This window comes from Citrus sinensis, chromosome 9 (genome assembly GCF_022201045.2).
Source record: "Citrus sinensis cultivar Valencia sweet orange chromosome 9, DVS_A1.0, whole genome shotgun sequence".
In the NCBI taxonomy this organism is placed as follows: domain Eukaryota; kingdom Viridiplantae; phylum Streptophyta; class Magnoliopsida; order Sapindales; family Rutaceae; genus Citrus; species Citrus sinensis.
The window spans coordinates 4,982,839-5,010,670 of record NC_068564.1 but is presented as its reverse complement, the minus strand read 5'-3'; the positions used below and the strand labels follow the sequence as shown (position 1 = coordinate 5,010,670).

The following is a 27,832-nucleotide window of genomic DNA, read 5'->3' as shown; positions in this document are numbered from 1 at the left end:
TATTTGCATTAAACAAATTCCGTTCATATTTGCTTGGCTCTAAATCTGTTGTGTTTACTGACCATGCTACTGTGAGATATTTGATGAGTAAACAGGATGCCAAACCGAGACTAATTCGTTGAATTTTGTTACTACAAGAATTTGCCCTTACCATCAAAGATAAAAAGGGTGCTGAAAATGTTGTTGCTGATCATCTATCAAGACTCACATCAGAATTCTGCAATGATATAACACCCATAAATGATTCTTTCCCTGATGAATTTTTATTTTCTGTTACTTCAATGCTATGGTATGCTAATATTGTTAATTTTCTTGTTACAGGTAAAATGCCTTTGCAATGGAATGCTCAAGAGAAGAAGAAATTTTTTGTTGAAGTAAAGAAATTTTATTGGGATGATCCTTAGTTGTTCAAATATTGCCCATATCAAATTTTTCGGCGATGTATTCCTGATAATGAGGTAAGTAGTGTCATTAATTTTTGTCATTCTGAAGCATGTGGTGGTCACTTTTCTTCAAGAAAAACTACTGCTAAAATTTTACAGTGTGGATTTTATTGGCCTACCATGTTTAAAGACACATATGAATTTTGCAAAAGTTGTGAAAAATGTCAAAAATTGAGATCAATTACAAAAAGAAACATGATGCCCTTAAATCCCATACTTGAAATTGAAATATTTGACTGTTGGGGAATTGATTTCATGGGTCCATTTCCATCATCTTTTGGATTTGTGTATATATTAGTTGCAGTTGATTATGTCTCAAAATGGATTGAAGCAATTTCTTGTCGAAATAATGACAGTAAAACTGTGATTAAATTTTTAAGAGAAAACATTTTAAGTCGATTTGGAATCTCTCGAGCCATTATCAGTGATGGAGGTAAGCATTTTTGTAATAAGTCATTTGAGTCTTTAATGAAGAAATATGGAATTACACATAAAATTGCTACCCCTTATCATCCTCAAACAAATGGTCAAGTTGAATTAGCAAATAGGGAGATAAAACAAATTTTGGAAAAAACGGCTAACCCAAACCGAAAAGATTGGTCTCTTAGACTTAATGATGCACTTTGGGCTTACCGCACTGCATTTAAAACATCATTAGGAATGTCACCCTATCGGTTAATTTATGGTAAACCTTGTCATTTACCTGTTGAACTTGAACATAAATCACTTTGGGCTATTAAAGCTTTTAATTCAAATTTGGATGATGCTGGTAATGTGCGAAAATTGCAATTGAATGAACTTGAGGAATTAAGGAATGATGCATATAAAAATTCAAGAATTATTAAGGCAAGAACAAAAGCATTTCATGATAAAAGAATTTTTCGAAAAACATTTGAGATTGGTCAAAAAGTGTTGCTTTATAATTCTCGTCTTCATTTATTTTCAGGGAAGTTAAAGTCAAAATGGAGTGGCCCATTTGTTGTAAAAAGTGTATATTCATATGGGGCCATAGAAATTGAGAATCCAAATAACAGTGTCACATTTAAAGCTAATGGTCAAAGATTAAAACCATATCTGGAACATCACCCATGTGACGAGGACACCGAAATTAATTTGGATGACCCACCAGTTCTTGATTAAGTCTTTAATGATTTTTTTTTGTTTTACTATTATTTTACCGTTTCATTGTTTGATTTTTTTTCTTTAGATTGATGCACTGTACATAGTTTTTTTTTTTTAACATTTTTTTTTGTGTAAGCGTGTTTGTTTGATAGTTGTACATTCTCTCATCAATTTTCATTTTACATCATGAGCACCTCAATGAGAAAATACATGTTCGCACATCTTAAAAGATTTCGGCGTATAAAATTTCACTTAAGAGGCCTGATACAAAGCTGTAAATCACATCCACTTTGGGATCTGCAACCACCAGAATTCGTGTCCTATGTTGAGGATCTAGAGGGACAACTCAGAACAGTAGAGAGTGGCATATATGAATTTCAAATGGAGCTTGAGGTTAACTCAATGAGAGGACGAATGTAAGTTCATTTTCCTTTTATATTGTGTGCTTTTTTTTTTGCTCGCTTTCACGCTTGATTTGATTTTGCAGATTTGATTTTGGTGTGTTTTGATTTATTTTCCCGTATAAATGGCGAATAACGGTACTCCGTGACTTCTTAAGTCGGTATCTTCAGTTTCCCACAATAACTGAAACCCCAAAATCAAACATGAAAGAAATACAACATAAACTCCATAAGCATTTGCCCTCTCTCCCTCAGAATGCCCTCAGGAAAATTTATAAAGTTCGTTGTGAACGACTGCGTTTGTTAATGATCAATGGGATTCCTTCTGACATTCGTTGGTTAATTGAAGCAAAGGTCCGATTAGCAGGTGAGTTTTCTGGTCAATTTGTTTCTTACATGCCTGGTTTTGGTAAAAGTACGTTTGCTAAGAAAAGGAGAGCTAAACGACTTGGCTCAAAATGTCATAACTGTGTAAGACTTGGTTGCAAACGACCGGATTGTAAATCTTTAGGAATGGTTTCTGATACTCGTGAAGATAAAATTAAATTCGTTAAAGATGGCATGAGTAAAGAATCGTTGGATGATATCTTACGATCTCTTGAGACGCATCGAAGCGGAATTGTGCAACGTGAGATTTACAATTTATGGATACTATTCCAAAAACAAAGTGGACAGTTAAGTCTTGGGAATCTGACTCAAAAAGACCTTGTTTGCCAGTTTATAAGAAAACTAGATGGGAAGCCGATCCTCGACCCATAGAGGGCGTTCAAGCCGTTACTGGACGTAAAACCAGAGGAAGATGTGAGCCACAATCACAACTACCAGTAAATATCCTTTCACTTCACTATTATTTTACTTTACTGTTATTTTATCATTTGCATTATTGCATTTAGCGATGTGATTTTGTATTTAATAAATATTTGGTTTCTTTTATTGTTTTCTTTTTCTAATCATTACTTTCTTTTTACTGTTTTTTTTTGAATTATTGAGCCACGAGCTTTCCTCGTCATTTGACAAATATGCCAACCCATTTACAGCTGTTTCTCATTATTTATGTCAAACACTCACAACTTGTTTTTGAAAAATTAGTCCAATGGCAGCATCTTCGAGTAAACAATTCAAAAATATTTGTGTTCTTTCTGGGTTTCACTATGGAAAGTACAAAGAGTTCGTTCAGGCAGCTGTAGATCTTGGTCGTGTCATAGCAGAGAGGAAACTGCATCTTGTATATGGAGGAGGTGAACGAGGGTTATCAAGACTTGTCTCAGAAGCTGTTTTTACCAGAGGAAGCCAAGTACTCGGCATTATCCCAAAACCCATGAAACCGCTAGTGTGCATGTCTGGCCCACCAATTGGAGAAGAATTAGTGGTATCAAGTATGCAAGAGAGAGTATCTGAAATGATGAATCATGCTGATGCTTTTATTTTCTTGCCAGGAGATCTTGCAACTTTTGAGGCACTAATTACATTTGCATCTTGGGCCCACTTGAACATTCATAAAAAACCCATCGGTTTGTTAAATGTTAATAATTTTTATGACGGCTTGCTAACTTTTATTAACCATGCAATAAAGAATCATTTTGTTCCACATTCTGTAAAAAAACTCTTTATCTCTGCTTCTACTGCTAATGAGTTACTTGATCTTTTACAAGCTTATACACCAGAGCCAGATCCACAGACTGTTGCACTGAATTGGTCGACTAATGATGGTATCGGTAACAGTAGCAGTAATAAGAAGTGCGATTTAGATTTAACTCTCCGTTTGTAAATATTTTCTGTTGTAGTGTTCATGTGATGTCTTCTACACTCTTTCTCTTTCCTTTTAAAACATTGAGGACAATGTCTTTTTCAGGTTGGGGGGAGGGAATAGTTGATAATTGTGGAATGTCTTAGTCCTGATTATGTGTTTACAAAAAAAAAAAAAACAATAACAAAATTTTTTTTTTCTATAAAGACTAACTTATGACAAATTTGAGTCGAAGATGGCAGGATATAGAGAATGTAGTCTCTCTAGAAACGCATCTTCTTAATCTTAAGGGTGTTGTTAAAAAAAAAACAAAACAAAAAAAATTGACTTTTTCTTCATCTTTGTTATCTACTTTTAAGCTTCTGCATCAAGTTCAGGTGAGATATCTTCTTCTTCTTCTTTTATTATTCTCTTTTATTTTTATTTATTATTATTTTTTTTTTTGCATATCTGTAAAATTATAAAATGTTAAGATAATGTTTAGATTAGGTTGTGGGGTGGGGATAATTGACGTATGTTTTAAATATGTGTGTTGTTTTTCTCTTTTCTCTTTTCTTTTCTTAGTTAAAAAAAAAACAAAAAAAAATTTGTTTTTTGTCTAGGATGGTCGTGTAAAGAGTCACGACTTTTGAGACGCATCCTAATAGTCTTGTTGTATTATATTTTGATTTTGAGATTCATAGTAAGTTGTTTTTGTTCCCTTTTCTTTGAATTACTTAAATTTGTGAACTCTCCACTTGGTTATTAAGTTATTTAATTGTTTACTCATTTAACAGGTATTATTGAATCATTCTTCACACACACATTATGACACATACTAGTGGGTTGTAAGTTAAAATTTTATAGCATTTAGTTCTTTTGATTTATTAGGAATAGTATCTAAGGTAGTAGAAAGTGTATATTTCCAAAAATAAAAAAAAAATCATCAAAAAAAAAGAAGAAGAAAAAAATGTTTTTAATTTTGTTATATCTAGAAACCCGAGTAATTAAGTCCGTAGGGGTGTTTCAACATCTAGTGCCCTAAGGTCAACTGGTCTAGGAGTCACTGGCCTAAAGCTCGCTACATGAGTAATAGATATATCGTTTGTTTATTAGAAACCCGAGTAATTAAGTCCGTAGGGGTGTTTCAACACCTAGTGCCCTAAGGCCAACTGGTCTGGGAGTCACTGACCTAAAGCTCGCTACACGGGTTAGAAATGTAATATATATAAAAAAAATATGTGTGAATAATCTATTGCCTAAAGATATAATTTCTAATGAATTTTAGAACGAAAATGTTGTTTTTCTTTTAATGAAGCCCCATAAGTATTGTGTTAATTACTTGAGCACAAAAGAAGGTTTGATGATATTCTGGATAATGAGTGAACATCAATGTGGTAAAGGAATTTGGGAGAGTTCATTTATTTGGTAATTTAGAGGATAGATGAACAACTATTAACTTGCATGTGAATTTTATAAATCTTAATTTAATATAACGCTTTAATTGCTAGAGGGCTAGCAATAAGCTGGTTGGGGGGTGTGATTAGTATTAAAAATTGTTTAATTATCAAGCGATAATATGTTATTTTATGATTATGTTATAATCTATATTTGTGTTTATGTAATATATTATGAATTATTAATTATGTTTTAAATATATTTAATTTTGTATATTTTTATGTGTTTATTAGGAAAACTATTAATTTCACGTACTTCGAGGTTCCAAACAGATAAACGGAGGTCAAATTTGGATTCTGGAGGTCCGAAAATCTTAAGATCAGTCAAGATCGGCTTAAAATTGGGCTTGTGTAAAAAAAAAAGTTGACTTTTCCTGTTGACCGAGCACTGATTGGATGATAAAATGATCTTACAATAGATATGAGTGCATGGGATAACTGGCAATCTTGACTAAATCTCAACCGTTCATGATTCAATGACCATGATTGTGCCACGTGGCAGTGGTTGGTGAAGCAAGTTGGAGGATCCGAATCTTTGTATTCGGGTCGACCCGATCCACCCATTAACCCGCCAAATCTCAACCGTTCTTTAGGCAAATCGGACGAGTCAAATGATGCCATGTGTGATATTGACTTTTGAAGTTTGACCAGCCATTGGATCTTGATCTAAGGGTTGTGAGGAGCACATGCATGAAGCCTATGATGGACCGCAAAGCACTGGATTATGAATTTATTTTTCTATAAATAGAGCCTCATTTTTATGTTTTAATCATCTCTCTACAACTCTCTTCTTCTCAAATTCTCTCTATCTCCTTGTAATCTTGATTTCCAGGTGTGTTTTTAATATTTTGTATAATTATTTTCATTAATAAAATTAGTTTTATTTCCAATTTTAGTTGTTTTTATTTCTTTTAATTATAAGTAATTCAATTTTACTACTTCTTTTTATTTTAATCATGCTTAACTAAATAATATTAGTTAGGGGAAGGTGAAACTCTTAAGAAATAAATATGATTTAATCAAATTCTATGTTTAATTTTATAAATTAAATTAATTTCTATTTAATTTTATACATGTTTTATATTTTGAAAATTTGATTTATTGTAGACAAACAAATGAATTTGGCACAATAAATTCTTAAGATCTTAATATAAGGCATGGTGAAATGGTATTTTGACTTATTGTAGACAAATTAAATTTTGGCACAATAAATACTTAATCCATCATAAAATTAAAGGGAAAATAATAATAATTTGTATAATTAATCTTTTGAGTAATAAATCTAAAACAAATTGGCAAAAAGAATTTATTAAGTTTTATTTATTTCTAAGAGTGGATCCATAACCCTAACTAGTTCAATTCCATAGTTTCATTTAAATTAAGTTGTTTATATTCAAGTTTTAATTTCAATTTTTAGATAAAATAAAATAAACTAATTAAATCTTTTCTTTGTGGATCGACCTCGGACTCACCGAGTTATAATACAACAAGACACTCTTATACTTGGGAGTTAAAATTTACTTTTAAGTTGTGTCAAAACCCATATACTATAATTTCATTAATGGGCATGTAAAGAACTAAAGAAGTAAGGAGAAATATAATTGCGGGGCAGTTTTGGAATATTGCGGTGTTATTAGATTTAGAATGACTGTTTAGTCACTTAAATGTGGTATGTTTTGAAACAGAGTGTTTCAAAAGCTCAACTCTTTACTTAGATAGTGTTTATTTGCTGGAGTGGGAGTGAGGAGTCTGGATTACTCCCACTCCAGTATTTACTTACTAATTTTAAGGGGGGAGTGAGAATCCCATTTCATGGGACCCACCTTTTTTGGAGTGGGGAGTGGGATTTCCACTCCTATGGGGGGAGGTGGGAGTGAGAATCCACTCCCCCCTCTTTCATTTTTATCTTTACATTTAATCAAATAAAATAAATAATATTTAATAAAATAAAATAATATCATATCATATTTATTTAAATAATATTATTTTATAAATTATACTAATTAAAAATAATAATTTATATTGATTTTAAGTTAAAATTACTTAAAAATAATATTATTATACTCAGAGAATTAATAATATTACTATATACTCTTTTTATTTGAAAATATAATATTATTATATTTATTTAAAAATAATAGTATTATATTTATTTAATATTAGTAATTAATAATAATAATCAATATTTTATTCTAAGAAAATATTAATTTTCTATTATATTATTAATAATAATGTTTCATTTGTGTTGCTCTTAATAATAATTTTTTATTTACATCATTAAAATTAAAATTATTTATATAATTAAGAATATTAATAATTATTATTAATTTACAAATATAATAAAATAAATATTTTATTTTTCAAATCTATTTTTTATTAATTTTGTAATTAAAAACTATAATTCTTTAAATAAAGATAAAACTGTAATTTAAAATCATTTACTCCCAATTCCATGCCCTCATTCCAATTTAAGTAAACAACTTACTCCGACTCTTACTCCACACTCTTAATCCCAGGATTGCTATTTTTCAAAATTTCCACTCCAATCCAAAATGTAAGCACAGATCCATTGCCTTTATGTAAGGTAACATAAGCCCAATTCCAAAGCCTGTAATCATTAATCAATATATTAAAATAGGGCTCTCAATCTAAAACCTTTTACAACAGGCGAAATGATGGATTTACAGGAGGCAATAAGTCATTTAATATATATATACATATATATATATGTGTGTGTGTGTGTGTGTGTGTGTGTGTGTGTGTACACATACATATATATACACACACACACGCACTGAATCAATAACGTACTGAACACAACTAATTCGAAATGTAGAATTATAGTATGAACCATACAACTAGCATCAAACAAGGGCCCTCCCTGTTGAAAATCATCTTCATTGTCGACTACTTGAGTCTTCTTGATTGGGGAAAGCACAACATCCTTGATCTGCAGCTTTGAACCAATTGCAGTGGTATTGTCATTAAAGTACACCAAATTTAAAATCTTATTAATGATATAAACAATTAGTGCAAAGTGCGTAAGATCGATCCCATGAAAATTATGCTAGTTGTATTGATTATCAACTCTAAAACAAAGACTTAAAATAATAATAAGAATAATAACAATAACAATTTAAAACTTTGGTGAAAAGAGAAAGAAATAATAATGATGAAAACTTTGGTCCAAGGATCATTTGCCACCACCAAACATGCACATAATCAATATATTAATTCTATCGTCAATTTTTATTGAAGCTATCAACCGTAAGTAATAATAAGCTTTATTAATCTCAATCTTTCCTTAATGTATTGTTGGCTAATACAAGCTCTTCACCTAATCTCTAACTATTAAATAATTTAAAACAATCCCTTTAAATTTAAGAAAATAGAAGCATTAAGTAGATGAAGATATTAGGTTGATCTAGACAATAAACACACAAATTTGGATTATTTAACTTAGGTTATATTTTCCAATTGAAATCATTGATTCTAATTTGCTATTAATGATTAAAATATCAAAACTATTACAGATCAAGAATTTGAATCTAGCATTAGAATTTAATTCAATCCTATCTAATTGGCCACTCAAATAAGATAAGAAAAAAAATCGTAAATATTAATTATAGAAGAACATAAACAATCTCAATTAAATAAATTGAATGATAGAAATTCAATATTAATCATATGACATGTTTAGAGTTTTAAATTCACCCTTAACCAAATAGAAAATTTAATCTAATATAAATGAATTAGAACTAAAAGAGTTGATAAAACCAGTCATGGAGATTAATTCTAAAAGCTGACTCTGCTTTTAAATTTGTGTGGCTTCTTTTTCCTTCTTGTCTTGCGGCTTCAATATTAATCATACAATGGTCACTTGACCAACTATAATAGGGCATCAAATCCGACTTAAACAAGCATGCATATTGGCCAAATACTTATAGGAGTTTAATTCCAATTTCAAGCAATTAATTTGCTTTCCTTAATAGCCATGCATGTGCACTTGCCAATGCCAAATTCAATTCTTTATTTGTTAATGCATGTCCACCGCCTGTTTGCTGCTTGCCACCTCAATTGATTGCATGCATCATCATCTTGGTGGTTTAAGGAAATTGTCTTCAATTTTGATCCAGATATTCTTGTTGGCCGCGGGTTTCATTAATCTTTGTCTTTATTTTATCTTATCTTTCAATTAATTTCTAATTTAATCTTGATTGCTTCTCAAATTGAACTTTTTCCTGTACTTTTTATTCATAATTTCCATTTAATTTCTTGTCAAATAAAATAATATAATTAACAGGTAAATATTAAATTAAGAATAAAATCTTCAATAATAAAATATAAAAGTTAAGATAAAAATTAATATAATAAAATAAAATTTAATAAAATAACTAAATTAAAAATTAACAAAAATAATTAGAACATTTAAGAAAAAAATAGAGAAATTAATAGTAAAATATAAAAAAAATATGCAATTATTATGAAGGACCCTAATAAACAAAGCAGGCAAAGGTTCATATGTCATTATTTAACTTCACACACCATTCATACCTGAAATCTACATTCAGATTAATGATTGTTGATGATCCATTGTCATCCAAAGGGAACAAGGTTCTCCATATAATGATAAGCATGAAATAGTTCAAACTTTAGCTGAGGGGCTTGGTTATCTTCATGGCCAGGATCAAAATCACAAAGCTTGGTGAAAGTGTTTCATTAAGTTTATAGTCTATATTCTTGCCAGGTATTTGCAGCACCACGTATGAATCTTCATCATTGGCTTCTCAAGTATGGTATATATGTCCAAACTTGCACCCATTGCTCGAAATGCAGCTAATATAGCGTTAGGATCAACATGACACTTGATAAACTAGCCTGAATAGTCTCTTTCCATCTCATAGGCATCAAACTTTTTTCTACCCTCATCATTAGTGACGATAATATGCAAATGCCCCCAAGACTCTCCAAAACAGACAAAGTTTCTCCTTAATCCTTTTGCAACCTCCCTCCCCGTCCTTTCAGCAGGAGCTTCAGTTAGAGGCATTGGCATTTCTTGGAGCAAATCCTCGTCAACTTTGAAATAAAAGCAATCACGATAACGATCAACCCAATGGATAGCACCATTCCAATATACTACAACATCATGCCGTAAATTATATGGCAAAACGAAAGGATTGTTGAAAAAATAGCATGTCTATATGCTATTTTGAGGGCACATTTTGAGTGGGTCCCACTTAGCGAAAGTGAGAAATCTTGTGAGGTTCGGATTCTATTCCGTTAATACTTCAAAAGTGTAATTTAATTTTCTCAAAATGGTGCTTGGGTGAATGAGAAATTGTCTCTCAAAGTTCACCCTTGAAGTTGGAAATTTGAAAGGAAATGAGGCTTATCCCACATAGGAAAAAGAAGCCAAGAGATTAGTGTTTATATATAAACACTTAACCATGCATGAGTAAGAATTATAAGGATAAAGGCTCTCTCCACACGCACGTGCGCAGGTGGGTGCAAATCCAATATCGGTTTGGTTGAACTCGTTTGCGCCCATGTGTCCTGCTTACGCGAATGTCAGCCCAAAATCATCCAAGCTTACATGTTTTGAATTCAAAGGATTTGTTGTTTTACATTAGCTACTGTATTGGATTGTTATCTCACTGTGTGTTTATTTTTCTTACAAGGATCACCAAAGAGCCTCCAAAAGCCTGTCCAAGATGAGTAAACCTCAATGTGAAAACTTATGCCATCTTCCGAAGTCCCTTCCGACGAAGCAATTTTTCTTACAAGGATCACCAAAGAGCCTCCAAAAGCCTGTCCAAGATGAGTAAACCTCAATGTGATAACTTATGCCATCTTCCGAAGTCCTTTCCGACGAAGCAATTTTTCTTACAAGGATCACCAAAGAGCCTCCAAAAGCCTGTCCAAGATGAGTAAACCTCAATGTGATAACTTATGCCATCTTCCGAAGTCCCTTCCGACGAAGCAGAAAGGATGCAGACAATTTTAAAGTGGGTTGATATTGATTCTATGGATGACAATTGACGCAGTGGCACCCAGAGGAAGAAGTGTAGCAAATTTTCAGGACGTAGGATTGTATATGTAATAGTCACATGTTAAATTCCTATAAGGACCAGACCTTGAACAAAAGATTAAGCCATCACAAGATTGCAAAATCTTTAATCCCTCTGGGGTAGGTTCACAAAAGTGAGGGGCCTAATGGAAGCGCTAGTTAATTGGTTTTTAAGAGGAACAAATTTGTAATCTGTATTGATGAAAAGAGAACTTCTGCGTATGATAAGACCAGAGACAAGATGAGTGTCGAGGTAAAGAAATATGGTCGGTAAAATTGCAATCAGGCTTCCACACCAACACTTAAACTTATTTCTTGGGGTATCGGCTTAGCGCTGCAACTTTTTGCTCGAGCAGAAAACTTCGACCACAAACTTGCTAACCGGACCACCTGCACTCACAATACTTAGTTAGAAGGGCGCCATATGTTTTTTATGGCAAAAATCCTCCGACACTCAAGTCATAATCTAGTTTTTTTTTTAAAAAAAAAAACTTGGGCCACAATCCTGTGGCTTTATTACCATTAATTTGAATCAGAAAGCTTAACTTCAAAAAGAAAGAAAAGATAAAAGTAGAGAGAATTATCGAGAGAGAGAGAGAGAGTATATGAAATTCAAGTAAAAAGTTGTCTGACTCCTTTTACCTCCATTCTCTATAGCTTTTATACCCAACCGGAGTTATCGACTTCCTCCTTCCCACAATCATTGTTGGGTCAATAGCACAATTGTGGGTGAATGTGTGTTGTAACTGCCATTGAGTGAGTTTCGTGCCCGAGTTCTTAGGAGGAAACCCACGTGTTGGTTACTATCGTTGAGTGGGTCACGTGCCCGAGCTCTTTCGAGGAAAACCATGTGTTGACCTTTAACCAAGTCTTCGATCCAACTCGATTCTAGTCTCTCCTCGCATGCCGTCCTGCCAACTATACTCATGCGACCAGTCTCACATCTCATCGGGGATGACTTTTGAAAGGAATTTAGATCTATCACAAATAGATGTAGGTAATTAAAAAAAATAAAAAATTAACAACTTAATTAAGTTTTGGAAATACTGTTTACAGTTATTTTTCACGATTACTCTTCATCCGCATAAAAAATATTAATTTTCTAAAAACACAATAAAATGTAGAAAATAAATGACATAAAGATTTTTACGTAGTTCGGATTAATCAATCCTACATCCACGAGACCACGCCTAGATGAAAAGCAATTCACTAAGTTAAGATTACCACCATGAACTTACCAAACTTAAAATTCTCACTTAAAGTTTATCACCATACAATTTACTCAACCTTAGACTGAATCTGCTTCTCTTGAATAATTGCTACCCCTCTTGATCCACGATCCTCAAGACACTTCGCAAAGTGATCAATAGTAATTTTTCAATTTTTCAACTTTTCAACGTCTAGTGATCCAAGATCCACATAGACTCTCCACATAGGAGAAAATAAGATAAATAGGTAAATCAACACAACATTATGCGCCAAATCTAGATTCTCTAGGGAGGAGGCCGAATTTTGCTTCTCTACTATATGCTCTATGTTATGCGGACCTTCAATTGTGAAATACCTCTCTTTATATAGGCATTGTTGTTTCACAAAAATAGCAAGTTTTAAAAGACTTGGATTCTTTCTAAATAAAAGTTTTTTTTCCTCTTATAATTCCCATGAATCTGAATAGAAATAACTCTGATTTTCTTACCTTACTTGTCTCCCAAGAAATATCTAGAGTATTTAATGAACTTCATGTTTAAACCAACTGTTTGCTCTAAATAGATCTCATACGCCGATTATAGAATCTCATCATTAATTAACTTTCTTAATTAGACATCTAATTAAATTAGGAAACAAATATTCCTAATCAATTGAAATCTCACTAAATTAGAGTATTAATAAATTAATATGTATTACAATATATGCAATAAATAAAATTCAAATTTAACTAGACTTGCCATTAGAATCCAACTCTATAAATAATGGACTTAACAACTTTCTTCGAGGAGTCGTTTTGGGTCAAGGGGAGGCCGTTATGCTTGTGCGTTCCTGGTCATGATGTGTTCTTCACCCAAACAGCCCCACTGGATTGTGAGTAAACGTGAGATGCCATGTCTCTTTCAACGGTTCGGGGCATAGCGAACTGTCGCGATTTTGTGAGATCGTGTCCCCTTTCTTTGGGTGATAGGTATCTGGTCGGTATATTCCTCTAGTCGGTGCTCGTCTCTAGTTGGCACATGTTTGTATAAGGCGTTTTACCAGGGCTCTGCTCGTGCCATTTAGCTGAGGTGATTCACCTCGAGGTGGGAGATGAAGGCATGGCTGAGCTTGTGCTTTTTATTACTTAACACCTCGTTCCCCCCATTGTTTCTTCATCTTTCTTTCTTACAGTTCCTTTAAATCGAAAACTGAGATTGAGTAGATAAAAGACTAAAAAGAGTAGAAACCCTTCATTCCTTTTGCCAGGCCTGTGTTCATTTATCCTCTCTCTCTTTGTTTCTTTTACCATTTGTGATTTCGGCATGGTTGTTTTTAACTTTAACCACCAACTATTTTTTAAAAAAAAAATTCAACAGTTTCTCCAAATCGGTGTTGCCAGAAGATATATTTGAGAATTTGAATGCAAGTGAAAGCTGACTGTACCTATCTAAACTTGATAACTACTGGGCCGAGTTGATGAATATAGGATGAATATTTATATTTTATAGCTAGCAGCCAAATCTTAGTCCTTGAGAAATAAATGCAAAAAGGAAAAGATGACTAATCTTGTTAAGCTAAACATATAAGGTACAGCTGCAATCTAATGCATTCAGTCATTTTTCTTTAATACCATTGCCTAAGCCCAATTCTAACACTTGTAATCCAAGTCATGACTCCTTATTTTGAGGCATCTTCTGCATCTTGATCAAGCTCAGGAACTTATGGCACCACAAATATGAAGCGCAAACTGAACCTTATACAAACAACATTCATTCACTGGGTATCATCTCCAACAAGCAAAATGAATGCATTACATGTAGCAGTATCTCATTTACCTTGCTAACAACATCTATAACATCAAGATTACTTCGAAACTTACTCTAGCACAATGAATTCCAAATTCCTAACAAGCTAATAGAAAAGTCGAACAGGTATAGGAAGCCATCTGAAATCAGAAATTTAATCACGCAGCAAGCATCAAACAAGAGAATGCTTGTTTACATATAATCCACGAAAAATAATCTTCAACTAATAAACAAACCAAAACATTACGTCTTTCTCTCAGCAAACAGAAACAGTAGTTTTCTTAACTTCATAGATCAATCATACTTGACATTCATGTTGCAATAAACTCAATTAATGTTGATGAGCTAGTGTCATTCAAAGCCGGCAAGAGTCTCAATGTAATGATAGGCACGAGACCATTCAAACTTTAGTTGATGATTATGGAAGTTAAAAGTATAGAATTAAAACACATATTTATGAGCAATTTGATCGTAAAATGGTCAAATTAACCTTATGTATATTAACAATATAATGACTAAACATGAATAATGAACCTAGTGACAAAAAGTAAAACAATGGAGGATTTAATTGATTGATCACGTAAGCTATTAGTTTCTTTGATTTTTTTTTTTCCAAAAGCTACGAGAACTTCATTATAAATTGTCCTTTAAGTGGGATGTGGTTACACAGAGTGATGGAAGTATCCCACCCTACATAATATTATACATGCCACATATAACAGAATAAATAAATAAAATCAACAAAAAGATTAAAAAAAAAAACCTAATTGCACGATCGTATTCAATTCTTGTAATCATATTATCTCTGCGGTAGGGACAGTACAAACATGCGTGATTCGGTTCAATGCTACTTGTTTTTATACTTACGATGGCCCCTATACAACAATTACATGATCGCGGAAAGAATAAATTCTCTTCAACGCGATCGATCAAATTGATTAAGTTTTTATATATCATGCATTCAAATCTTGATGACCAGTGTTGCTCTGGTAAATAGTTCTTTTGGCCCATAGCCATTGAATGAACCGGCAAAGAGACGGAGTGAATTTTCGCAAACTCAGTACAGAGATTCCGAAAAATATTAGGGCCAGGACTAATGACCACATCAAAGCAATGCTAGAAATGCTCGATTTCCCAAGTCTTACAACGAATTTAGGCATGAGCTCGTCCACTATAATAACATAAACAATGCATACGCAGGTCACAAGAAAGAGCAAAATCGTTCTGAAATGTAGCGGCCATCCGAGTACCACGATCGCAGCCATAGTTGTCATGAACCCAGCGGAGTTAAAAACCATCAGGTAGAAAATGGTTGGCAATCCACCGGATGCGACATCCTTAACATGCAATGTTTTACCTGCAATGTAATATGTTTTTTAATTTGAAAAGGGCAGGTGACAAATTGTAAGCAAACATAGATAGATACAGAGATTTAGCTCAAATCTTCAAAATTTGACTTTTAATTTCCCATTACTTTTACAAATATTTGATTTGGTCCTCCTCATGTTTGAAGTTGCTTCATACTAATTACTCCCAATGAACCAAATTCCCAAAGCTAAATAACTCCTTGGCAGATTGAATCTAAACTTTTACCTGCAAGATAATATTCTTTGAGAAAGGGAGCTGGCAAATTACAAGTTACTGTGAAAAACACAGCAGCAATAGTTCCTACGATCATCAATAACACGTTTCTGGTCTCTATGGGCCACCGCGTGAGATTATTCCAGCTGACAATATTTGTAGTCCCGACGGCGATCTGTGGAGATTGTTGTACCGGAGAACGAGCTGAAGCTTCTTGAAGGATCAGGCCGATTTCTTTGAAAACACTATCTTCAGAATTGGCTTTGCATACCTCTAAGGCTGTCTGTCCCTGCTTGTTCAAAGTGTTGACTCGTATCATTATGGAACTACTGTTTGAACTCTCAAGAGCCAATGCCTTCACAATCTGCACCAAAATCATGTCCATATATATACACTCACGTGCATGTGTTAAACTCGAAAAATGATAAACAGACAGAGTGCTGAGAGAAACAAAGTAAAATTGATATCGGCTTAACTTCTTTTTAAATAAGTGAGTAAACCAACAGTGATTCTACCTTATTTTCATTAGCATCTTGTCAAATTTTTCAATCTGAGTATCATTGTTAATTAAATTGTGTGCATCCCTTTTGGCGCAACTTGGATGACCATGAATGCATGGTCAAGCTTAATGGGTGAGGTTTCTCATTCCCATCCAAACTTTATAAACTGCGCGTGTTAATTTGTGTGGATGTGTAGTCTCATAGAGAAAGAGAGAGATCTAAAGAGAGCTTACTTCAATGGATTTGTTAAAGGTAGCTAGGTGCAATACGGTGTTGCCGTCTTTATTTTTCCAATTGAAGACATGCTCTTTGTTGTGAATCTTAGACACATTCACCAAGACTTGAAAAGCTTCCAAATGAGAATTTTTCACCGCCAGGTGAAGAGCTGTATCTTGATTGGAAGTCAACTTTTCAAGAGATTCCGGACATATAGAGACTAATGCCCTTATCACATCAACGGATTGCCCCTTCATGGCTGCTCTGTGTAGAGGTATCATTGATAAATTGTCCTCTACAAGGCAAGATTCAGGATTTTGCTCACCCAAGAACTGAACCATCTCGACATCTCCTCTCTCGGCAACTATATGCACAGCTGTTTGACCAAGCTGATTTTTTATCATAGCCAGTTTAGGCCACCGGCTTGCAATCTCTTTAGCAACTTGATGGTTTCCGTATTCACAGGCAGTGAGTAAAGGGTTATTCTCTGGAGATGATGATGCTCTGATAACATCATCTGATAATGTTGGGATTTTGGAGAGTAATAACTTAACTTCATCAACATGATCATCTTTTCTCAATGCTTCCTCAAACATCTCTCAATGCTTTTGTTTCTTGATATTTGGGCTTCTTTTTACCCTCCTTTTTTATTTTCTTATTTTCTATTTTCAGGATTCATTCCACTCTAGGATGAGAAAACGTTTTAAATTCGATGATGATTATATAGAAGATGTCTTTGTCCTTGGAAGACGTTTGCAAGTATTTTTGAAAAAAGTTAATAATTTACTACTGTTAAAAATTAGTTTAAATTAAATAATAAAAATAAAAAACCGAAAAGTTTCCTCCCTTAACGCGTTTAATACAATGTTGAATATGATGAAATTGATAGAAGAAAAGTCACGGCATATCCTAGCCTCACATGTTGACTGGAGTTCGGTTTACATTACATTTCCTATGGAAACTATTTCAGGGTTTTATCACTTAAGTCCATGTTCTTTGCTGCAAAAGACATAAAGAACAGAGGTTTAAAAAATGTCTAGTCTAAGTTCTCATTGATTGCATTTTATGTCACTTAGGACTATGTTTTTCTTTCTTCTTTTTTTTTTTCAAAAGAAATTTATTTTATTCCAATCAACAAACTAGCTACTACAAAATCAGTACATAATCAACAAACTAATCTAATGTGAACATGGGGATCAATATTAAGATACACCGATACGGTAAATATTCGATTAAACCATCATGATTGTTATCAAATGGTCAAACTTGGCCAAGGACTTAATAGAAACGAAACAAATTTCAATTACGGGGTCTTATGTTGAATATTTTTAAAACTTCTGGTTTCTCACGTATTTTTAACAAACAACAAGGAGTGAAGTGATGAAAAGCCATAAATTTATTGAATATTGAGGTACTTTACATTAAAAATTATAACTATTGTGAAAAAAAACAGGAGATATGAAATAAATATTTTAACTGCATAGTAAATATAGTTTTTAAATAATAATATGGGCAAAAATAGTAAAGAAATTTTAGATTTCTCATCATACAAGTGCATGATAAAATTAACTTAGCTTCCAAAATATAGCCGTTAGTGTTTACTAAACACTTTAGTATTATAGCTGGAAAATTACAACTGTCCAATCACAATTGTAAGCATATCTATATTTCATCACCAGCTTCCCATTGTTGAATATCTGGTTTACTGGAATATACATATGCAAGTAAACTCCACGAAAATGCTCAGCTGAAATCATACTTTTCCATTGTAATTGACTTTAGTGTGGGAAGACTTGGCTTTAAATTTTGTGATTATTTTTTTTTCCCTTTGCCGTCATTTTCCATGTGGAATTTCCCCGTTGCTTCCTCCTTTTGAACTAATTAAAACACGCAGAAATGATCTTGCGATTTTGATGTAAAAAATAATCACCTACCCTTTTATTTCTTCCTCAAATAATTTTTCTAGATGATCTTGCAATTTTGGTCAAGGACTTAACGAGACACAGATTACCATTACGGGGGATATAAATTGAATATTTTTAACACTTCTGGCCCTCATTCTTTTTTTCCTTCACAAACAACAAGGAGTAAAGTGATGAAAACCAATGACCGAAAACTTTAACAAAGTAAAACAGAGTACCTGACTTTGTATTTCTCATGTTTGACTAAACTCATGGACCCCGTGGCCCGTTGGCAAGATTAGGAAGGCATCGGCAGCATACAAGTGCAATGCAAGTAAACTTCACCGAAAATGCCCTGTCAATAAAATCATAATTGTTTTCCTTGTAATTGACTAGAGCATGGGAATGGCCCAAGACTTCTCTCTGTAGAGCTGCGTCATGCGTTTCCACGTGTTTCCCGGTTGCCTCCTTTGAACTAATCAAAGCACACAGAAATGAGCTTGCGATTTCCTAAAATAATTTTTCTATTCTCCCTAGCTATACTGTTGGTTTTGGAAAACAATAAACTGAAGCACTTCCGGACTGGTGATGATTTATCGTGACGCTACGAACGAAGCAGAGACTACGACAACAGCTATGGTGGATGATGAAATAATTGCTTCGCCGGGAATGGCAAATTCTGATTTATTTTCGGGGGAAAAAGAGTCAATTATGGGCGGTTCTGCTCCTTCATTTTCTGGCCTCATTCACGTTCCTTTTCCTGATGATCGTGATGATGTTATGTTGAAGCTCCATGAACTGATCACACCCCTGCAGCTCCGTAGAGATGATGATGGCAAGGTACACGCTTAATTAATTACTTAGTCCAACTTAAGGGTTCATCTCATGTGTATCAATCATTCAAGTCAATGGTTATTTATGGATCAAACGAGATGATATCATGTTAATAAATTTAAGCTCATGAGATGTCTTTTCAAACAATATGTATAAGAGAGACAATCAATGGTAGTTTTAAGTAATTTCTCTCTCAGATGTAGTTCATTTTGAGATAATTCAAGGCCGTTGCACTAATCTTTTCTGATGGTAATTTCTAAGCTAAACTAGAGAGTTTTCTACTTGAATAATATTTTCATACCAACTGACATGGAAGAGCAATCAGGGAAAAAAAAAGCTAAAATCAAAGAAAAAGAGTTCGAGTCTCTAAATGTACGGACCCATGAATATTGTGTGTACATTGATTTCAGAGCCATACTCCGCACATCCTGTTTATGTTATAATGGGATAGTCGCTCTGATAAACTCTTTTTTTCTAACTTTTTGTCTGTGCACATCCCTGCAGTTAGACTCTTTAGAGGAAATTTTTCATCCAAACCAAGTGAAACCTTCGGGATATTGGTCTATGAATATATGCCTAACGGGAGACAGAAGATATTGCTGGAAGAATAAATGGCTCATGCAAAAGAAAGGCCTGGAAAATGTTCATATAGGAGGTAAGGACCTCAGAAAATTAAAGAAAGAAAATAAATTATAAAAGAGTTGCACTAACTGTCTTCCTGCTTGGGAGTGCAGAACATCCCGCCTCTGTTCGACAATTGCGTCGAGCTGAACGACTTGAAATTGTCACGAAAATGTGTCAGGACCTGGCATTTTTACATAGTTCAGAAAAGCAAGTAATTTATAGAGATTTTAAGGCACCCAATATACTGCTTGATGAGGTTAGTTTTCACTCCATCTCTCTTTTTACCACTACTTTATGTCTCATCTGATTTTATGCTTGCTACGCTATGCAGACTTTTAAATGTAATCTGTCCGATTTCTCCACAGCCAAGGTTAGTGCTGTGGAGAATGCTGACTTAACAGCTTTGGACACGTCATCTGTGTCCGCGCAATCTGGGAAGACAGGTATGGAAATGAAGATGGCTCAGCTAGAGAGTGGAGGTTGGAGGGCTCACGATGAAGCTGAGAAGGCATTTCAATGGCCGTACAAGTCATCCCATTTGAAGAACACCAGGCCCAATTTGAAAACAGAAAATGAAACTTGGAATAATTTTCTTTATCTGTTATTGATCGCCACATTGCTGTCAACTATAACCTTCCTCTCCGCATTAAAGATCACGGGATGCAAATCAGAAGAAGGCTACAAAAACAATTCTAGCCTAAACCCCATCTGCCAGATTGTCAATCAACATCCATTTTATATCCGACTCGTGACTACCTTCAATTCCGTTGCCTTTTTCTTATCCATAGCATTGATGATGATTCTCTTCAATAAGCTCCCGCTTAGGCCATTGCTTCTGGTATCTGCATTTTCAATGCTCGGTGCTTACATGTGCATAATATCTGGCCCTACAAAGCCTCACTTGAGCTCATTCTACTCAACATTTTAAGGTTCCTGGAAGATATCTTGATATATTTTCTTTGGAATGCCACACACTATTGCAATAATTAAGCTCATTATGTCCTATGAATTTGTATCGATCAATACACTAGATGTAGTGTAAGTAGACAATTAAGTTCCTATTTTTATTATTAAGATGTCTAGTGTGTTTAACTTATGACACTGCTGTATTAATAAATTATGAATGTAATATATGAAGAGTCTGAAAAACTGTCATGCCAGCAGGCATGGTTATCAATAAAGCTTTTACAGTTGATGCACTAGTAGTTTTACTTCAGTTTATAACCACCTAAATTCACCTGGGTACATAAACATTGCAACCACCGATCCAGTAATTCTATATAACATCAATGATCAGAAGTCGGGTTAATTCCAGCAAGACAAATGAAACAGAGTTTTTTGGGTACTGCTAGAGCAAAAAGAGTAACCAATCATGTAACCAATTGTGTTAATTGACAAGTTATGCATTTGGGTTCATCTGTGAGAGGAGACAACCCCCGACTCAGAACAGTCTTTTTGTGTTTTAGCTTGATGGCCTGAAATATATAATTATCCCCTCAAGCTAATTATGTTTCATCAGCCAGAGAGCCCCCAAGTATATTTCAATTTCATAATTGAGGTAAGCGTCTTTTACAGGAACAGATGATTGAAAACAATCAACACATACAAGTTTGTAATGTACAAATTTATAGTGGGGTGACTTTACGGGATCATAAGCTAAACTAACATCAATGGACAATTTGGCCGTTACATTGAGGAAGTACAGCAAATTGCTTCATCATAGGATTGTATATAAATGTAATCCTAGTTGCTATGGTCAAAGTCACTTAGTAAACCCGAAAAAACATTTCAAAACATTGAGGCATTAAAGGGCGCAAGAATTGGCTTGTCTGTAAGAGGGACAAAACCGCGTTCTGGATTAATGAGAAAAGAACTCCTGTGAAAGATGAGCCCTGAGACTAAATAGCTGTCCGCTTAAAGGTCGAGAGAGAAATCAGGACTGGAAATGAGAGAGAGCCAATCTCTTGAAACAGATTTGAATCTTAATAGTGATTTTTTCTTTTGTGCGTAAACTAACAAGGATCCTATTTAGAAAGAGATCATTATTTGCAATCTAACTTCCTTTTGTTAGAAGCATATTTGAAGCTTCTCATGGCAACAGGATATGTGTTACAGCCTTTGAACTCGAGGCACGCCAATGCTTGGCTTGCGGCCTTGTGCCAAGCATAATGAGGCAGCGGACGTGCGAGAAAACAAGGCAAGTCTGCACGCGGGCTGGGGTGTGGCAGCAACTAGCGGGCTGATGGGCAGCACGCGGGATATGTGCGAGGCAACGCACAAGTGCTTCGAGGGTATAGCGCGCACACGAATGCGCACAAGGCATGTGCATGCTGATGGGCAGCGGGCGAGCGTACGCAGCGGGCAGCATGCGCGCAAGAAGCACGCCAAGCAGCATGCGCGCGCACAAAATGTGCCAGGCAGCAAGCACGCGCACGCTAACGGATAGCGGACAAGCGCGCCAAGGGAGCGCACACGCACACATATGCCACACACAAGCAAATAGGCCAAGGGGATTGTTGGAGCAATTCTTAGTGGCGGCGGCCCGCCACTGCATGGGCACTGACTATAATGGGGATCTTGTCTAAGTGGGGATGGTCCGCCACTATTCAATGTAACCTAAATAATAGTGTATGGGCAAAGCACTAGGGTAGCGGGCTTAATTGTTTAGTGAGCTGGTGGGAGACAAAGAATAGTGTGGGATTACATTATTCTTATCCTCGTGAGTGGGGTTGTCACTCACAAATGCTATATATAGCATTGGGGGAGAGATCTTAGGGGAGCCAAGTTTTGTAGACGAGTGGTATTCTCCAAGCACTCTTGCTGGAAGCTATTTGTAGTTCCTTGTTCTTGTTGTTAATAAGAAAAGGTTGGAAGTCGGTGCTTCCGTAAATCTCGTGTGCCTTGTGTTTGCGTTTCGTTTGTTGTATCGTTGAAAATCTTGGGGTGTGTTGCACACACGTAGCCTCCGTTGCGAATTGTCGAGTGGCTGGCTAAGCGGAAAACTTAGTGCCATCACGGGCTTGCCGCATCGAAGAAAATAGCCTTGTGACAATATCTCACTTGCACTCTTAAATAAAGTAGCAGTACACCAAATTACCCATTAAAAATCTCGAAAGCCTATTACAGTGGAGAAATAAAAGGAGATGAAACAACATAAACCATGTAAAATTGATGACAAAGGAAACCATTAGCATCATAAAAAGCATCTTTGTCATTTCAGGATATGGAGCATCCCACCAAGTAACCGTGAAAAATGCTGCAGCAATCGTTACTACTACCATCAATAACACGTTTCTTGTCTCTATCGGCCACCGTGTTTGGTTCCAGCTGCTATTGGGACTCCCCGCAGCAGGGAGCTGCGGAGATTGCTGCGCAATTGCTCGTTGAATGACCCAGCCTATCTCCTTGAAAACAGAATCCTGAGAATTAGCATTGCATAACTGTAAGGCCGTTTGTCCCTGCTTATTCACGGTATTGATTCGAATCATTATGCGCCTATTGGAATTCTCACGGATGAGTAGCTCCACTATCTGCAATGAACGCAACAGGATTGTCAAGGCGTGCGTTATGTTTCGGCAATCAAAATTCAAAAACTGTGTTCACAAGAGACAGAGAGCTTACCTGCTTTAATTTGTTAAGTGTGGCGAGGTGCAATACTGTATTGCCCTCCTTGTCTTTCCAAGTGAAGAGATGCTCTTTTCTGTGACTCTTAGCCTCATCCACCAAGGCTTGAAAAGCGTCTGATCGGGACTTCTTCACAGCAAGGTGAAGGGCCGTCTCTCCATTTGAAGTCAGCTTCTCAAGAGATTCCGGGCATATAGAAACTAAAGCCCTAATAACATCAGAACTACCTTCCACCGCTGCTCTGTGTAGCCGTATCATTGAGCAGTTGTCTACCTCAAGGCACAGTTCACGATTAATCTCTCCGAAAGTCCGAACCATCTCGGCATCCCCATCCGTAGAAAGTAAGTGCATGGTTGTTTCACCTCGCTGATTTTTAATACTGGCAAGTTGAGGCCACAGCCTTGCCATTTCTTTAGCTGCTTCAAGGCTTCCAGGCAAGCAGGCGGTGATGAGCAGAGGATCCTCCGAGCGTTGGCATGCTTTAATAATCTCATCCAGTAAATTCGGATGCTTTGAATTTAATGACTTGACTCCTTCGACATCGTTTTTTTTGCAAGCTTCCTGAAACAACTTCTCCAAGTTAGCCATGACAATTGACAGACACTTCCCATCTCGCAGTTGAGCTCACATAACTCTTACATCGTTAATTAATTACCACTTTTCTCTTTTTCTAGATGGGGTTTCTGAATCCATCTATACATATGTATATGTAAATTAATTGTATGCATAATTAAAAAAGAAAAAAGAAAATGCAAAAATGGAAGAACTTTCTTCTTTCTTTCCCCTCCCCGTGTAATTTTCCAATGGAACGAATTACACGAAAACGCGGCATCTCTACGAAGAGAAGAGAAGGAAGTTGTGGTGGATAATTCAGGGCAAATGGGCTATGCAGGTATATACTTCTTCAATACCTTCAATTTAATTAAAAAAATACGAATTTTATACTGTTCGAACTTAAATGTTAATATATTACATAAGACCAGTTGAACTTTCATAAGACCAATTGCTTCAATTGACAAGATATCTAGGTTGCCATATACAACATCTATTAATAATGAAAATAAACACATATTACATAGCACAACAAATCGGGTGCCATAACTAGATCCAGTTGGGCACATTTTTAACAAAATTTTAAGACAAAAAATTCAAGAAAAGATGAATAATATTGATTAACATATAAAGTTTTTTATGAAATACAATTGTTTGTGAATATATATATATATATATATACAGCTCTTACATCGTTGTAAATTAATTTTTCAGATTATAATTTTTTTAAAATATTATAAAATCTCAATCTGGGAATATAGTTTCTTTAGTGAAATTTTTTATTACGGCTATAATTATTAGGATTGATTTTGATTATTAGAGATGAAAGACTAATGTTTGGTCGGAACTCTATTCTATGTCTGCCTTACGGGTTCTTAACAGTTACAAATGTTTTTGAAAGAAACTTAGAAAATATTTCAGATCTAATTTGTTGTGTTATAATTGTACCAGCAAATTTAAACTACCCCTTTAATATGGTTATCCCGCGTTCAATTGAGAATAACACTATAAACAATGTGCAATATATTAGTTGTGAATTGCAAAAAAAATTAAAAGAAGGGTGGACAAATACTCTTCAACAGTATCCCCATGGCAAACCAGACTTTCTATAAGGTGAGGAGATGGCAATGCATACATCCCATTGAATTTTGGAAGTATCGTAGAAGCTACGAGCTTCCCCTCTCTTTTCCTGTAAACGTCCTGAAAATTTCTCTATTTGTTCCCCATGGGGAGAAGACGACTTTCACGTTTCAATTTTCAATGGACTAAACCCAACAAATGGGAATGGGCGGGTCTATAGCGGATCCATCTCTATCAGTTGAACACAGTGTCCATGATATCAGCCCAAATCCACACCCATCAAATTTAAGACCAATTCAAGCTATCGCTTTAATTCTATGGGTCAAGCTTTTGACACCCAAGAAATTTCCGTTATTAATCCGCACTCCTAAGTAATAACCGTGTAACACCCCGATAATTGAAAACTACATTCCAAATATATTCCTCTACTTATCTTTAATTATTAAAATGACCCCGTAACCAATAGATAATGATATTCAATTATCTGCATAGACTGCACTTCATTGCATCTTGTGGTTCATTCAATCAAGTTCTCCCTCTCCCAATTGGCAATTTTCAACTCCGCATGTCCAAGTAGAGTATCACTCTCCTTATAAGACAAACCAAATACGCCCGAATTTTATTGGTTTTGAAAGCAATGCTAAATGTCTAAATGAAGCAAAAATGTGAAAATAGACGTCGCTTAAGAAGAATATGCAAAATTAAAAATGTATACACACACACACAATGCCTCTAACAAATGAAATCCCAAGTGCCAAAAACAAAGACCTAGTTAATGGAGGATACACAAAAATTTGTTTTTACTTAATTATTTCTCACATGCAAGTTATTTGAAAACTTTTTTTCTTTTATTAAAACACAAAAATTAAACAAAAAAATTATGAAGCACAGTGGAAAAAAAATAAATAAATGCGTGTAAGTGATTGTACAAAAGAATTTCATGACAATTCATAAGAAACCCAAAAAAGGTTATTGATCTAATCCAAAAATATAGCAATGAGAGGCACATGATTGCTAACAAAATTATGTGACGAAAGCTAAAATATGGCAAAAAACAGCTATAAATCGAATGACATGAAATAAAAATAAAAATAGAAAGAACACTAGAGATTTAGATATAAAATCAAATCTTTTGCTAAATCCACTCTTTTTGGTCCATAAATACGAGGCAAAAGGATTGAGAAATGATTTTTTGGCTATTTGCTCATTTGGTAGAGAAAAACCAACTCCAAATTTACTAAAATTCACTAAACATAAAACTAACAAGAGCGTTGGAGTGCCTTCTCAAGTGCACACTCAAGTTACGTTTGTGAAGAAGATGTTGAAAACGAGAAGGAATTTTACACAATCTAAAGAATTAGGTATAATTTAAATCATTATTTCGTTTATATTAAAAACCAAATCGTCAAAGGATATATGGATGCTTTAATGCTGAATAATGATATTTTAACCCTAAGAGCAACCAGCGACATGAGGGTGATATATATAAAATGGATTAATTAAAATGTATTTTAATGTGTTCTATTCAAATGTACTAAATTTAATATAGGATGCAAATGGTGCTGTTTCACTCCTATTATTTGATATTTTGCAAGAATATAAATTAAGGAATATGTTGAGTTTGAACACAACAGAAGCCAAAAAGAAACTCCAAGAATGAAGCAAAGAACCGAGAAATCACTTGCAAGATCATAAACCAGATCTTGAACACCAACACTAGACACCACAATTCAAAGGGAAAATTAGCACTCTTTTATTACTCAAAGTGATTACAAATCTGTCAAGCCTTGTAGAAGAAATCACAAGCTTTACAAAGAATTCAGAACCACTCAAATTGAATGAAAAATGAAAGAGAAAAGTTAATCGTAACAGATGCCACGAACCAACTCTGTTTATAAAGCAAAAAACTGAGGATTCCCAGAAGCTGCTCAACAAACATAACGAACTACTAAACACATCAGCAACGAAGTTGCACATCAACCCTCAAACTTAAGCCAATCTGCACAAAAGTCACATAAGTCTTAAGTCTTTGCATTTAACCCCCTAAAACATAAACTGATTCTTCACAGAATACACATATAGAAAAAAATAAAACACATTTCATACTTACATTTTCCATTTTTGTTTTTTGGTAAGGGCCAATAGAATTGTACCTTCAGCATTTTGTTTTTGCAAAAATGAATAAATGATTTGAAATTGATAAGTTTTTTAGGTGCGTATTACCACGGGATGAGAGTTTTGTGCAATAAATCCATGCGGCACTTAGACGACTTCTAGCACACAAGTCACTAAGTAAGCTTAGAACACTTCTCAAACTAGCGAAGCAAGAATGCTTGCGGAAAATGCTAGAGAGAAGTAAAGCAATGTGGCCAAAATACAATTTATTACACACTAAAACTAATATACAAGAGAGCTTTTACAAGAGAGTAGAGAGCTTGTATGTGTGTTGGTGTGTTTGTGTGTGTGGTGTGGTCGGTGGGCAAATGAGGGGCCTCACCTCTATTTATAGACTTGGGTGCAAGGTTCTTGAAGTTTCCATGCAACTTGCACAAATATCTCCTAGGACTTAAATGCTCAATTCTAGAAAACTCTAGGTATTTACAAATTGTAGAGAACTTTAGAACTTAGGCCGGGCTTGGATGGTTGCTAAGCACACCACGGCTAGATAGTTGTGTTGGCGGCCCATTTCTAAGCGCATCCCACTTCTAAGT

At 34.7% G+C, this 27,832-nt stretch overlaps 3 protein-coding genes across 3 annotated transcripts; 1 reads left to right on the top strand and 2 right to left on the bottom strand.

Annotated features, from left to right (window-relative positions):
* Nucleotides 1-14,830: 14,830 nt before the first annotated feature.
* Nucleotides 14,831-17,209, bottom strand: LOC102627716 (ankyrin repeat-containing protein BDA1-like). Its single transcript, XM_006490128.3, has 3 exons — nucleotides 16,524-17,209; nucleotides 15,803-16,154; nucleotides 14,831-15,566 (listed from the first exon to the last, which is right to left on the bottom strand). Exons 1-3 carry the CDS (start codon nucleotides 17,100-17,102, stop codon nucleotides 15,163-15,165), a joined length of 1,335 nt encoding a protein of 444 aa, XP_006490191.2. The 5' UTR covers nucleotides 17,103-17,209; the 3' UTR covers nucleotides 14,831-15,162.
* A 1,557-nt stretch (nucleotides 17,210-18,766) lies between these two features.
* LOC102627410 (uncharacterized) lies at nucleotides 18,767-21,064 on the top strand. The gene is made up of 4 exons (XM_006490127.4): nucleotides 18,767-19,247; nucleotides 19,746-19,896; nucleotides 19,976-20,121; nucleotides 20,197-21,064. The coding sequence occupies exons 1-4, from the start codon at nucleotides 18,996-18,998 to the stop codon at nucleotides 20,791-20,793; spliced, it is 1,146 nt and encodes a 381-aa protein (XP_006490190.2). The 5' UTR covers nucleotides 18,767-18,995; the 3' UTR covers nucleotides 20,794-21,064.
* Nucleotides 21,065-21,655: 591 nt separating this feature from the next.
* LOC102616737 (ankyrin repeat-containing protein BDA1-like) lies at nucleotides 21,656-24,294 on the bottom strand. Its single transcript, XM_006490168.4, has 2 exons — nucleotides 23,487-24,294; nucleotides 21,656-23,395 (listed from the first exon to the last, which is right to left on the bottom strand). The coding sequence occupies exons 1-2, from the start codon at nucleotides 24,075-24,077 to the stop codon at nucleotides 22,934-22,936; spliced, it is 1,053 nt and encodes a 350-aa protein (XP_006490231.2). The 5' UTR covers nucleotides 24,078-24,294; the 3' UTR covers nucleotides 21,656-22,933.
* Between the last annotated feature and the right edge of the window lie 3,538 nt (nucleotides 24,295-27,832).

Bases quoted from the DNA above. Each gene is read 5' to 3' on its own strand.
- LOC102627716 (XM_006490128.3), bottom strand. From the start codon at position 17,102: ATGTTTGAGGAAGCATTGAGAAAAGATGATCATGTTGATGAAGTTAAG. The intron at 16,155-16,523 runs GTAAGCTCTCTT...ATTTTGGTGCAG, and splicing joins CCTTTAACAAATCCATTGAA to ATTGTGAAGGCATTGGCTCT. The intron at 15,567-15,802 runs GTAAAAGTTTAG...ATTACATTGCAG, and splicing joins CAAAGAATATTATCTTGCAG to GTAAAACATTGCATGTTAAG.
- LOC102627410 (XM_006490127.4), top strand. From the start codon at position 18,996: ATGATTTATCGTGACGCTACGAACGAAGCAGAGACTACGACAACAGCT. The intron at 19,248-19,745 runs GTACACGCTTAA...ACATCCCTGCAG, and splicing joins GTAGAGATGATGATGGCAAG to TTAGACTCTTTAGAGGAAAT. The intron at 19,897-19,975 runs GTAAGGACCTCA...TTGGGAGTGCAG, and splicing joins GGAAAATGTTCATATAGGAG to AACATCCCGCCTCTGTTCGA.
- LOC102616737 (XM_006490168.4), bottom strand. From the start codon at position 24,077: ATGGCTAACTTGGAGAAGTTGTTTCAGGAAGCTTGCAAAAAAAACGAT. The intron at 23,396-23,486 runs GTAAGCTCTCTG...CGTTCATTGCAG, and splicing joins CACTTAACAAATTAAAGCAG to ATAGTGGAGCTACTCATCCG.